A 14,322-nucleotide genomic window follows, 5' to 3' on the forward strand; every position below is an offset into this window, starting at 1 on the left:
CTTATTGTGCGTCATCAGCATGGCACCACAGCAGTCACACATGGCAGTATTAGCCACGCATGAGTTCAGAGGCGAATAAAAGACATCACACTCAAACCCTTCTCGTCTTCTAAAAGCTCTTAGTCAAGCACATACATTATCACACAACATTAATTAAGCTTACAGCTTTTATTCTTTTTAATGCTCCATTTGAACCGAAATCCGTCAATTGTTGGTGTGAGCATGTGAATAAAGTATTTTTGAAGGCTGTGAAAGCAAAGAAAATGCAGAGATGGGATGAATGACTCTCCGTCAACACAGACACAAGGGGATGGAAGCGCAGATCCTTTGACAGCTCAGGTCTCTAATACCATACACAGCTTTTTCTAACACACATTTCTCATAAAGCCTTCCACACACTGCAGTCTGTCCACATCAACAGCTATCAGCAGTGTGTTGGACATCTAAATATATATTTCATTCAACCCCAAACTGAAATTGTCTGGTGCTTTGCAAACGAGTGTTCCTGCAATATGTATTCCATGTTGCGTTGTAATGGTGCTCTTTTCCAGGAGAATATATATATATATATATATATATATATATATATATATATATATATATATATATATATATATATATATATATATATATATATATATATGTATATGTATATGTATATATATATATGTATATATATATGTATGTATGTATGTTGAATCGGGAACATAGTTTCCCATAGATTTGAGATAAGCCAAGAGCGAAAGATTTATTTTGAAGGTTGTGGGCGTTAACAATCTCTCAGTATTTGTTAAATTTGGTTGGAAAAAGCCAATGACAGATTTTCTCGGAGGTTGTCTTGTTAGTTTCTTATCTCACTTATCTCACTCCTAATCTTATTGGTTTTCTGTCTTTACCTGCAGGGCCATGGGAAACCTACAGCAGTCACTGGTGTGTTTTGAGAAGCGGCTAGTAGTGGCTCATGAGCTGGGGGACTGTGGAGGCAAGGCTCAGGCCTATGGTGAACTGGGCGCACTACACAGCCAGCTGGGAAATTATGAGCAGGCTATCTCCTGTCTGGAGCGTCAGCTGGTAATTGCCCGTGACACCCAGGACAGACTTCTGGAGGGGGATGCCAGCTGCGGTTTGGGCGTTGTATATCAATCTATGGGAGAGTATGAGACAGCCCTGCGATGCCACCAAAGTGACCTGGAGATTGCAGAGGAAGCAGGAAGCGCCGCGCGCCAGGCGCGCGCCTATGGGAACTTGGGTCTTACCTATGAGTCGCTTGGAAACTACGAGCGGGCAGTCGTGTTCCAGGAACAGCACCTAAGTGTTGCGGCTCAGACTAATGACTTGGCTGCCAAGACACTGGCCTATGGCAGCCTGGGGAGAACACACCACGCACTGCAAAACTACTCACAGGCTGTCATGTACCTGCAAGAAGGTGAGTGAGTCAGGGAGAGAGGATTGCCTTTGTTGCCTGAGCTGATAGGCTTAGAGTTTGTGAATTCATGAATATGAAATTCAGAGCCTATTTGTTGCTAAGCCTGTGCCACATTTGTATTAGGCTGTGTGTGTGTGTTTGTGTTTGTGCTTATGTGTTATAAGTGCACAGGGGGATTTTATGTGCATATTATGGGTCTGTGTTGTCTTCTGTGCTGTATAGGTATACCAGCATTTCTGTGTGTATTACTGTGCAAACCAATCAGGATGCACGCTAAGGCTTTTTCCTGTTTATTGCTAGCTGTTCTTCACACCTCTATATCTACTTTTCTCAGAGGGTTCTTTGCAGTGAGGTGCCAAAGGATCCTTTCACACAGTGGCTGACAGATGCCTGCTTCACAAGCTTCATTGTCCCCAACCGATTATGGTGAAATAAAAACCTGCAGCTTTGCGTCTCAAAAATGAATTATGTCAGTGCAAGTGCAGGTAGGGTTTGTCACCAAGGATGTGATAAGTGGAAGCATCCATAGATGGGAGCTGATTGTCCAAACCACCAGCCTCACCCGTGCCCATCGACACACCTCATTTCCAGGAACACCCACTGTGTTACGACCCAAACCCTGTTTGAATCCAGGAAAATTGCAGCTCATATAAGAGGACAGTTGTATTGTTCACACTACAGGGAGTGAATGCAAGAGAACAGGAATATATCTCCTCCATCCGCTCTATTGGAGTTAGCCAGGCCTGCAGTGACCCATACACCCTCAGCAGGCCTTCTTGTTGAGCTTTAATGGAAACAAAGGTGACAGGCCATTCTGTCTCCACCCTGTCCTCCTGTTGTCCCCTGCACTGTCCTTGTATTGTTCCTCGGTCTGGCTGTGAAAAAGAACAGTGCCTTCACTATCCTCGACAGCCAATTATTTCTGGCCAACCTACCCAGACCAAAAAGTTGGCACGTTTTTTTTTCCTTCAGTTTTTCTACTCCTACGGCATGTAATGTGATTTAAAAAAATAAGGAGGAAAAAAAAGTATTGTTCTTCATGCTGGACTGCTTGTTTTTTATCAGAAAAGATTAATCGGTAGGAGGGATGGAAAGGCAGCTCTAAACTAGTGCAGATACTGTTGACAACATGTGACCTCCAAATCAGTGCGTGTGTGTGTGTGTGTGTGTGTGTGCACGTGCGTGTGTGCGCGTGCATGTGTGTACGTGTGTTGGTTATTCTGTGTTGCACAGTAATACAGAATGACAAGGCTTTGGTGGAAGACACATGAAGATACCAATTAATTTGCTGATGGGCAGACATAATTTCTGTCACTTCAAGTGTTCTTCACACTGCTCCACAAGTTATCTTTCCGTAATTTTATATTAAAAGACATTGCACATCGCTGTCTCATTCTTTAACAAAAGAGGCATTTCACACCAAGATGCACTTTCCAACGATTAGCATGACGCTGTCATTAAATCAATGCCGTCATTGTAGCGACTAATGGAGGTGTTTAAGTTTCTCTACGCTTCATTTATGGAACCCTAACTAATGAAATGACAAAATGTACCTTCACAGGCACAATGTACCTGATGCTTGATATTTCAATCTATTAAAAATAAGGTGGTATATTGCTAAATGCAGATTGGAGATATAATAACCAATGTGGACTATGCAGAATATAACCTCATGGAGAGAATCCAATTGAATTGTATCAGTTTAAAATGTAGACTTTATATAATTTGTATTTGAACAGACCATGTTTTTGTATCTTGGCTTAAATGTACAATACATGTATGGGATGGTAATTAAGTATACGCTTGTATGAAATCTGCATGATCTGTAAGAAGGGGTTCTTAATCATGTGTCTGACCAATTTGACCAACATTGTAGGTTCGTAAACAGAGTATGTAAGTGGTGCATTTTCAATATATTATATTATGAAGTGTTATAAACACTTAACAATTGTAAGAAAACAAATTTGAGTAGGTAGGCCTTTGAACAGCATATCAGGAGGCGTATCAAACAAAAAGTAGTTGGATGGTTAGTGAAATGTCTGGACCTTTTATCATCAATATTGTGGACCCCTATCGGTTTTCAGTCTCAATTTGTATGTTATAAATCTTGAATGTTGGTTGCTGTTCAAATGACAGTAGGGATTTGACTGGTGCCATAGTGAGCTGCTGATATACTTTTTTGCTTTCAACTTGTGAAGCTCCTTAGTGGCTTTTTTATTTCTCGTTTTATTTCTTTGGCTTGAAACGGACAACATCTTTCAATTCAACATCTGAAAAAGGGAGAAAAATGATTAGCCTGGCCCTCCGTTATGTTATGTCCGTTATGTTATGTCCGTTATGTTATGTCCGTTATGTTATGTCCGTTATGTTATGTCCGTTATGTTATGTCCGTTATGTTATGTCCGTTATGTTATGTCCGTTATGTTGTGTCCGTTATGTTGTGTCCGTTATGTTGTGTCTGTTATGTTGTGTCTGTTATGTTGTGTCTGTTATGTTGTGTCCGTTATGTTGTGTCCATTATTTTATGTAAGATGAATTTGGTGGAGGTGTCACAGTCCCCATCATGCTTCATATTCATTCTACATGTCAGAGGTCTGTGGGGACAGAGTGGAGAAGAGGGAGTCACAGTAGTGAGATTGTGTATCCTCAAACTGTCTATAGAAGTTTATTCTACAAACATTGTTTATGGTACGCTTACTGTAAATGACATGCAGTTCTTTTTCACATGTGGTCATGATCAAAGAGTACTGGGTTGTCATGAGTATGCAAGTGCCGGGGTATTTTCTGTTTCGGCATGAGACGTTGTGCCCTTCTTCCAACGCACATGCATCTGCACGTAAAGCTTCTGTCTCAAGCCAGAGGTGCGTGGGCCTCTGGGGCTGCAGAAAATCTCTCACCCGGCTGTCAAGCTGCCTTTAAAGTGTTCTCTAGTTGCTCTTCAGGGTGCAGCCAGCCACGGCCACATCCTTCTGTCAGCCGCTGCTACGTGACTGTGCCTGCGGGGTGCACCAAAGGCATGCACGGTGACAGACACTGAATGATACAGGGTGGGGTAACAGAGGGAATAAGATAGTTAGGGAAAAATGGAGGGATGAAGAGAAAGGCAGAGATCGGCAGGAGTCATAATTCAGATGTATAATTTCACTGTGAACTGGAGAATAAAGAAAACATATTCTGTTGACATTCAAGCTTGATCATAAAGAACTATCACAGTGCAGCTCCGAGAAAAAAAGGTGTGTCTGTATGCACGTGCGTGCGCGTGCAGATGAAAGGATTAGAGATAGCGTTGAGATGAGTGAGCGGTGAGGCTGTCAGAGAATGAAAAGGATAATTTAGATCTGTTTCCTCTCTTGCTCCAGCGCCTAATGAGCCCTAAGCAGTGCTGAGTTCCCGCAAGCACTGCCACCACATTCAAGATGAAACAGGTAGAGAGAGTACCGGGGGGCCAGAGACACAGGCACGGAGATGAGAAAATGAATACGAGAGGAGCACAGCAGATGCATGGGGGAAGAGGGCAGGCATGCAGGCAGGCAGAGCGAGGGTGTGTGGAAAGATAAGGCGAGAGGGGAGACTGTTTCAGGCTTCAAAGACTGCCGACTAACGTGGCCATGGAGGAGTCGTGAAGTCTATGGTTGCCTGGTGTGCGGGGTCTTGCGGAATAGGCTGGCTGTTTCAGGTCACACTCTCTCTTCCTGGCTTATCTGGTCCAGCCACAGACTGTTTTCAAGGAATGCAGAGAAAAGCAGACTCGGATGAGGGTGGCTTGGCCCATTTTCTTCTCTCTTGGACCAAAAGCATGTTTAGACCCCTCCATCGCACCACTGAGTAGAGAGAAACAACTTGCAAATACAGAGCCGTGTTAAGTGAGACTGTGCATGAGCAATAGCCTATTGCAAACTGCAGACTGCTTGCTGTGCATTTAGCACCTTGTGGGTGATATGTGGCCCAGCAGCTGTCGTTTTTTTTCATCATTGTCCTCTGTGGAGTGGCATTTTCATCTCAGTAATTGGGCAGCAGAACTGGGCAGGTAGACTGCATGCAAAGATGTGACATACGCCTCATTGCTTGAGGGATTGGAAGTGAAAAACAAACTGCATGCTTGCCAGGTGATCTGATACAGGCACACTCAATGAACATACACACCAAGAGACACACACACACACACACACACACACACACACATTCATGCACATTCGCCTCTGGCTTCCCAAACAACTGAGTGTATCACAAAGTATCACAGTTAAATAGTCTTTGCTCTCTAAGTTTGCACATAGTCTATTATTAGCTCATCAATGTGTTTGCAAATATTTGAAGACGTCTTATTGATATTGTGTGGCTTCTTTTATGCAAGCATTAAACGCGTGTTTGCTCAGCCAGTCAATGCTTAGCATTGATTACTATGCGGTGCGATTAGTTCTCTAGCGGCTTTCCTCTATGGCAGAGGATGTGTATGTGAGCATTATCTTACAACTGAGGCCAAATATACAAACCTGTTTGCTATCAGAACATCAGCACCACGCTATGCTTACATCTGTTACTCTGAAAGATACCTAAAAGTCTGCCTGCTTTGAATAATGTTTACTCTCCTCTCTCTCATCTGCTCCCGTTTCCTCCCCTTCTGACAGGCCTGCGGCTTGCAGAGCAGCTGGCTCGGCGTGAGGACGAGGCAAAGATCCGGCATCGTCTTGGGCTCTCTCTGTGGGCCAGTGGGAATCTGGAGGAGGCTCAACATCAGGTAAAGCATCTCCTTCCTCCTCTCCTCTCCTCTCCTCTCCTCCATCTGGCCTCCTTCCAGAAAATCCGGCATCTCTTGTAGATAAAACTGACCTTTAATATGCACACATCTGTTGGTCGGGAAATAATACAAATGAAAGAGGGAAGTAAATGTCCAAAGACCTGGTGGAATATACATTTTCACTAATGCCCTTATGGTGAAAGAAAGAGCCCAGAGGAGGAAGAACAAGAAAGGAAAGAAGAAAAAGAAGGGGTGGCTATGCAGCTTGAACACCTCCCTGCTGGCAATATGTCGGGGCCTGAGTTGAGCTGTTAAATGCTGTCATCTGAGCAGACAGGCGACACATGACTGAAGATTTTTTTTGTATGTATGCGCATGGTCTCAGGAGTCCAAAACCTCCACATCAGATACACACTCACTCCTCTTCAGCCCACTGCCCATCTGGCAAGCATGGAATATCCCCTTAACTTCTCTCTTTACAGTCTATCCATACACCCCAGCTCAAGATTTGATTTTTTTTTTCTTACCTTGTGTATCCACATATAAGCCTGTGAACAGTCAGCCAACAGCAGTGTCTGTCATGTGTGTCTGTAGGGATGTCATTCAGCTGCTTTCATTTTGAAAATCTAGTCCAAAACATTTCTGTTTTGATACACGCAGACTACGTACATCTATGTGACCCAGATAGCTTTCTTTTTCAGTCAAAACGTAACTTTGTCTGTTTGCAATTATCTGCAACAAGAGTTGGAAAAGAAAGACTGGACCAAGGTGGTAACTAGAGCAGAGGCTCATGAGTCATGTTGAGGAATTTATGTTCAATTAAAGCTGAATATTATTCTCCCAAGCCAATGCAACATATTTTCCACTGCATCTTTCCTATCCAGTTTAATGCTTGACCTTAAGACCTTAATAGTGCATATTAACATTGTGTTGTCTTTGTTGCAACATACAGAGATCCAGTGCTTTGCCCACATATACCGCAGCAACGCTCACATGTTCCCCCCCCCCCCATGTCAGCTTGTAGCCCCCGGGGTGAATTCGTGGTGCGAAAGAAAACTGTTGTCCTCAGAGTACACTTCAAATGGTTATTCATGAGCCAGCCTGTTGCTACACATGACCTTGGTAAATACCCTGACCCACTTCAAACCTCATTTGTGGAGGATTGTCTTGAAATTCATAAAGCATCCATTGCTGATGAATGAGAGTACTTGACCTCATGTTCCTCATTCTCTATATATTTAAACCCAATTGTCGTTCAACAACATGGCTGTGATCTCGGTGTTCACCTTGACTCGCTGATTGACTTGTTCTGATTCTAATCAGATGTTTCAACAGCACATGCTCCCTCTGATAAATGCTCACATTCATATCTATGGAGAAATTGATTAATAAATAGTTTAGTTAAATATCAGTGGCCTTTTGTAGATTTTTTAAAAAACGTTTAGATAATCTGTCAGACAGAATGAGAGTTTACCAGGGAGGTTGTTTTTACAAAGCTCTTTAGCGGCACGTCTGTATTAAGCTCCATTGGTGTTACCGATGCAGTGTGACATTGACATTCACTTAACATGTCCGCTAAAAGCCATGTTAGTGTCAGTGACGGTAAAACATACAAGTGATATGAATGCATATGCAGCTGAAGAATGTAGCAGATTTGACCTATACCACAGCCAAGGCAAGTCACTGCAGACGCAGCACATTTGGGATTGTTTCCCTTTCATCTGTGCCAGGAGGGGTCAGGCCAGAGGAAAGGAGCTGTGAGAAATTAGTTTAACTCTTAAAGGGATGTCTGCAAGCCTTACAGAATAAACTAGCACTGCAGCAATCCGTCCACAGACCTATCATCAAAATCAGCCTGAGACTAGCAGCTCAGTCTACTAGCACTAATGCAGCAGGGCGCACAGATTCAATGCTGATCTCTACTCTCCCCATCCACTCCCTCTGACACACTTTTCCTGCATGACCTTGGGATATGCCAGACGAGCTACCTTGTATGCATATGTGTGTGCGCACAAGAATCACACACGTTTTCTCTCTTTCTTTCTCTTACCCGACCCTGATAGAATCCATTTCATCACACAAACAACCTTTTCTTCGCTGCAGCTCTTTGTCTTGTATGAACTGTGGTCAAGCAGTGTGTGGCGAGTGCTTTACCCTCTCTGCTGGCCCAGGACTCCCAGAGAGTGGCTCTATAGCAGTCCCAGTCACCCTACAGGGCTGCCATAGGTGCAGAAATAGGAAATCAATGAAGGCTCCCATGAATCAGCACTCCTGGCTAGCTCCAATTGGGCATTTTGCAACACTGCTGTCGCCCCACCTCTTCATTGTCTCTCTCTGTCTCTCCATCCAATGTCTGGCACTGGATGGAAAGGTCTAATAACAGACGGGCCTTCTGAGCTCACAAAGAATGCTTTTCCTTGGACGCTGTCTGTCCAAGATACCCCGGTAATGGTTTAGCTTCTCATTGCCCTCTCTCATGTCCAGACGAATAAGAGCTGAAGAGAGGTGTACTTGTGTTGAATGGTGATTTATCAAGCTACATTACAGTACTGTCTTTAGTTTAGAGAAGGTCTCATTAGTGGTGACCAGTTGAGGTCGGATGGTGCCATCTAGCGGCAACAATTATTCTCTCACCAATCAATCTTCTCTTCTAATCAAACATGCCTAGTAGCAGATTATTTGTTGGACATTTTTATCCATAGTGTCTTAGTGTAGCATGACTGCTTAAAGTATAGCATGGGTCAACACATTAGGAATCAAACCTATAAAACAGACAGTGATGTTCCCTTCAATAGTCAGACATAAAGAGTATTAATAGTGTTACACTTTTTAAGGAAACAAGCCAAGACTATTTGAAAACCCCTTGTTGTTGTTCATCCTCAGCTCTACCGGGCTTCTGCACTGTTTGAGACCATCCGCCATGAAGCCCAGCACAGCACAGACTATAAACTCTCCTTGTTTGATCTGCAAACCTCCTGCTACCAGGCACTCCAAAGGGTCCTTGTCAGCCTAGGTATGCCCGTAGACATTTCTAATAGCCTCACTACTTCAATTTGTTGGAAGTTTAGGTATTAGCATGTACTTATTAATCATCATTGAACTCCGAATACACACAGGCCACCATGATGAAGCTCTGGCAGTGGCAGAGCGGGGTCGTACGCGAGCCTTTGCTGACCTCTTGGTAGAGCGGCAGACAGGCCAGCAGGACTCAGATCCCTACACCCCAGTAACAGTGGAGCACATCTTGGACACGGTCAACAGCCAGAGAGCCTTGGTGCTTTATTTCTCCATGGCTGCTGGCTACCTGTACAGCTGGCTGCTGGCTCCAGGAGCAGGTAAGGACTGACTTTCTGCTTGGGCGACTGCTCTCATTGCAAATTGATTTTTATCGGGCTGTTGAAATACTATCATGTCTTCTTGTTATTGTTTTCTGTTATTTTCTCTGATGTCAAGCACCATATAAACTCGCATTTAGTGATTAGGTTTCAAATTTCCCCCTTTTACTTGGGTAAAATAAATTGTGCCAGTTGGCCATTTGGTGACACTGTGACTGACAACTTTACACTTACAATTTTGTTAGTATTTCACCTCCAAAGTTGTTTCTGTATTGTACCTAGCATCTACTCTTGTAATACATTCATAGATGCCTGTATATATAATAATAACATTTTTTTATATATATATATATATATATACACACACACACACACACACACAACAGTTATTTGATGGATGCTAAAGCAATCACATGACATCTAATTTTAAGGATGGACCAATATACTAACAAATTGTAACATACTGTAAACATATGGACATAAAAAGCTCAGATCTCGTCTGTCTGTATTGAAGCAGCTTTCTTGTACATAGTTTAAAGCTATAACAGCTATCCAGGTGAAAACATGTACACAAAAATAAACGCACACACTTGCTTGTTCTAATCAAAGTGGAAAAAAAAGCCTTGAGGCTGTAGCTTGTTTTCAGCTGCAGGAGTAAGAAGGCCAGCTTTAACACCAAGCAGCAGTGCCACCTGCCACTTGGTGTTAGGATGTGCCCCCTGCTTTGCTTCTCACCCCAGAAGGCATCTGCCAATGAACCATGCTTATTAAAAACGACACAGCCAAACAACATCAGCAACATCTTCGCACATGCAAACAGGAAAGCAATTCTTTGTTGCACCAAGACAAACATAATGTATCTGTCTCTTTTCATTCTGTCTCCTTTTGTTGTTGTTTCTTTCTCTGCTTTTATTCAGATTTTCTTGTGGTGTTGCTGTGCTTTTGCACTTCTTTATACTTCTCAATTTCTACCTCTTTTGTTGACACACAGGCAGCAGGATTAAGATGCAGCTTGTATATATGACTTGTGAAATTCAGGTTTCAAAGAGAATAGGCAAAGCTGCAGGTGAACTAAGGTGCATGTCACACAACTCCTCTAGCTGCCACACTGTTAGCTGTCCGTTGGCTCTCATCCGCTCTCTGCTGTAAAGAGCGTAAATGAGTCATGACCCATGTCCCATGCCACCAGCCTGAACATTTTATGAAATCCAGCTCCCAGGTGAACTTGACCCCCAGCACTAGTCATACGGAGGAGAGGAACACTACAGGGACCAGTGAAGATCTTCAAAGTGTTGAATATTACCCGAGGCTAAGAGGGAACCACTTTCTCACTAATCGCCTGTCTGTCACTTCCTGGCATTGCCCGGCATCCAGCTGGCACACAAACATGGCCTCCTCTAAAGAGTCTGCAGTCAATACAAAGGGCTACTATGGTTCTAATTACTCCAGTAGAGAACATGCTGTCACATTTTATAGACCTAAATCACATATACTGTCTATTCAATGCATTTGATGCATTTAATACAAAATATGCATGCAGGCACATCCACTTATCCACAAACTCCTCACAGCTCCCAGTGTGCTCTTCCCCGCCTCATTCTGATGCTTGAAACTCCGCTGAGCTCTCATGGCGGGCGGCAGATGGCACAGGCAGCCTACTCCTATCTTTTATTGAACACTATTTGTTTTATTTATTTTGCTCAACAGATGCACTACTGCACGTGGCCTCACTCACAGCTTTCAGTTGAAACCATCCAATATTCCCTCCTGTCATGAGCAAGTAATGCACACGTATAAGTAAATAAAAGAGGCGTTTAATTTGTTTCCATTTTTTTTTTTTTTTACTTTTCACTTTGTGAAAAACTAAAAGCAGCCATTCATGTTTGCCCTCTCTCCTTTCTCAACAGGCATCCTGAAGTTTCATGAGGTGTACCTAGGCGAGGGCATGTCAGAAGGAGGTTCAGATTTCCAGGAGGGAAGCGTCAGTGGGGTGGTCAGCGGCTCTTCATTGGAGCAGCACATTGCCAGTGCCCGTGAGGCTCTGGGAGTAGAGTCTTATTACAGCAGGTAATCTGTCAGTTTGTTAGCTCATTATCCAGATCATAACATACTCATTTAGGAGTAATTGCTAGACTGTTTGCACAACACTGTTACTGATATCTAATCTAAATAAAAAAATTCAAATTTGCTGCTATCGCTGATTTAAATAACTCAGTAGCCCATAAATCTGTACCCAACCTGTTCTTTGTTGTTGTTTTCCTGAGCAGGGGTAGCAATTATGGCTCAGCGCACAACGAAGAAAACACACACACATACACTTTGTTGACAAAAGAATTAAGGAGGTAGTACAGATCACATTGTTTGATTTACAAGTGTTCTTTGGAAAGTGCTTGTTAACCAGTCATCAAAAGCAAGTGTAAAAAAAAGTATTTAATCAAAAGTGTAGCCAAAACAAATAACAAAGATGAACACTTTAATTTGTAGCGATAGCTGATGAAGGTATATTTTATCATTCAGAAGGTGTGTGTGTGTGTGTGTGTGTGTGTGTGTGTGTGTGTGTGTGTGTGTGTGTGTGTGTGTGTGTGTGTGTGTGTGTGTGTGTGTGTGTGTGTGTGTGTGTGTGTGTGTGTGTGTGTGTGTGTGTGTGTGTGTGTGTGTGTGTGTGTGTGTGTGTGTGTGTGTGTGTGTGTGTGTGTGTGTAAAACAGTGTTATTCTGCTACATTGCACCCTGTGATGACAGGCCTCCACGGCCTTCCTAAAGTACTCCGATCTCTCTCCAGTGGGGATAAATGAGATGGAATAATGGCTCTATGGCCAGACTATTTAACCTACCAAACAGATATCAAACCTGGCAATGAAAGGAATAGAGAATGGGGTTTCCTGAGAATCTAAGGAAGAATGAGAACACAGTTAAGATGCAGTGATGAAATCGATGTAGTAAAATTCAAAGAAGCAAAACCTGGTGGTTGAAGACCATAACAGGCAACAGGGACTGCAGCCAGAGGGACTGGTCACCCATTGACATCAGTGTGTCTACACCACATTTGACTGTGGCTTCGTTCTCTAGTTGGTGTTTGATCCATAGAGGCCAGCTGGTCTGCCCAGTGCCAGCCTCCGCCACCCCAGCAGCCTGGCCCTCCTGCCCTATTACCAGCTCATTTACTACCCCAATGGGAAGCTGCACACACACCACTGCGCCTGGATGGGCACAATATGGCACCACTTACCGGCCCATTTATTCTCCAGAGTGGGAAAAAAACCTCTGAAATGAGTGGAAAGAGAACATGAAGGGGATGGAGAAGAATGGGGGAGAGCATATGCATTTGAACTAAAGGATAATATAGAGAGGAAGGAAGGATGCAGCCCTTATAACAGCAGACATATATGTTTTAACAAATGGATACTTTTGTACTATCATCTTTCAAAACTGCATTTGTATTCTGCATCCAACATTTCTTCAGTCCACAAAGGTCTTTCGGTATGTACACCCCGGGTGAAAGAATCTCAAATGAGACACATGCTGCAAGGATTTCAAAACGTGGTGGTGGTAGTGGGAGCACAAGATGATGAGACATCCCATGGTGCAAGTTCACTCTCAGCTACCATAAGAACAAGAAGCTGACATGGGAGTTACATGATGTAGGTGCATCAGAGGAGAGGTTCAGGCATGAAGGGTGAGATGGAGGGGAAAGTGTTGCAGAGATAGTGATTGTGGTGTGGGGATGGTGGGTGACTCCCCACTGACTGGATCAGCATCACCAGTATTATAATAAAAGGATTTAACTCTGCTTACCGTCAGGGTGTTGGACCAAGCCTGGGGAATTAGGCCAAGTGTGTGTGGGATGAACAATTTGTGTTTCTGGCAAATCAGGAGTGTGCGTAGTTGACTTATCCGCTGAGAAACAATGTAAGTCTGGGTATTGTCTACTTTGCTGAAGTGCCCTTTCCTGCCAACATTTCAGCAGCTGTATATGTCTCTCACTCCATCGCGATCTCTCTCTCTCTCTCTTTCTTTCAGAGGATGTTCGAGCAGCGAGACAGAGAGTGAGGCAGGAGATTTGTTGGACCAACAATTTGAGGAGCTCAACAACAAGCTTAACTCCGTCACTGATCCAACCGGCTTCCTTCGCATGGTGTCCAGAAACAACCTGTTCAACAGGTAGGAGATTTTTACAAATAACCTGGACCTTCCTCCTCTCCTACTGTGAGACAGTCTTAATCAACAAGCGCTACTTAGACCCACTTTTCCACCAAAACTCTGCCTGGATAAGGAGATTCATGGGTATTGTGGCTCATCTGTGAAAGGAGTCTTTTCTCCATTGTTTAGCCAGCACACAGGCAGCATGTGAATCCTCCTTATTAAATAGACTAGTAGAGTAGAGCCGAGCTGCTAAAGCCTTTATCATCTGCCTACTCCGATGCGTGCGTGCGTGCGTGCGTGCGTGCGTGCGTGCGTGCGTGCGTGCGTGCGTGCGTGCGTTCTAGACACGACGTGGGTCGTTGAGAGTAATATTTAACGATATGCAGCAAAGTATTCATTTACTTTGTGCTGATTGGTTATGTATATCAATAGAGTGTGCCCATATATGTGTGTGTCTGGTCATATTTCACTGTCCTCGTCCACAGTTGAGCTGCTCTTTGATGAGAGGGTAATTCCAGCTTTAATTGAGTCTCTGTGCTCATTAAGCCCCTTTAATGGGCTGCCGGTAATAATTCGCTCATTCTTTTGGCCCTCAAAAATTCTGAATTCTAAAGCTCCTCATCCTTCGGAGCCTATCGTCTATCACAATATTAAAGCAAGAGAAAATTAAGAAAACCTCATTGT

General features: G+C 43.5%; 1 protein-coding gene across 1 annotated transcript in view; it reads left to right on the forward strand.

The window, feature by feature from the left end:
• Positions 1 to 14,322, forward strand: part of LOC117736495 (tetratricopeptide repeat protein 28-like) — a 155,748-nt gene that overhangs the window by 129,944 nt on the left and 11,482 nt on the right. The window contains 6 exon segments of the mRNA XM_034541868.1: positions 903 to 1,426; positions 6,052 to 6,161; positions 9,045 to 9,174; positions 9,278 to 9,496; positions 11,404 to 11,563; positions 13,516 to 13,656. Of these exon segments, the coding sequence (XP_034397759.1) occupies positions 903 to 1,426; positions 6,052 to 6,161; positions 9,045 to 9,174; positions 9,278 to 9,496; positions 11,404 to 11,563; positions 13,516 to 13,656 (1,284 nt within the window).

Source organism: Cyclopterus lumpus, chromosome 9 (assembly GCF_009769545.1).
Source record: "Cyclopterus lumpus isolate fCycLum1 chromosome 9, fCycLum1.pri, whole genome shotgun sequence".
NCBI lineage: Eukaryota > Metazoa > Chordata > Actinopteri > Perciformes > Cyclopteridae > Cyclopterus > Cyclopterus lumpus.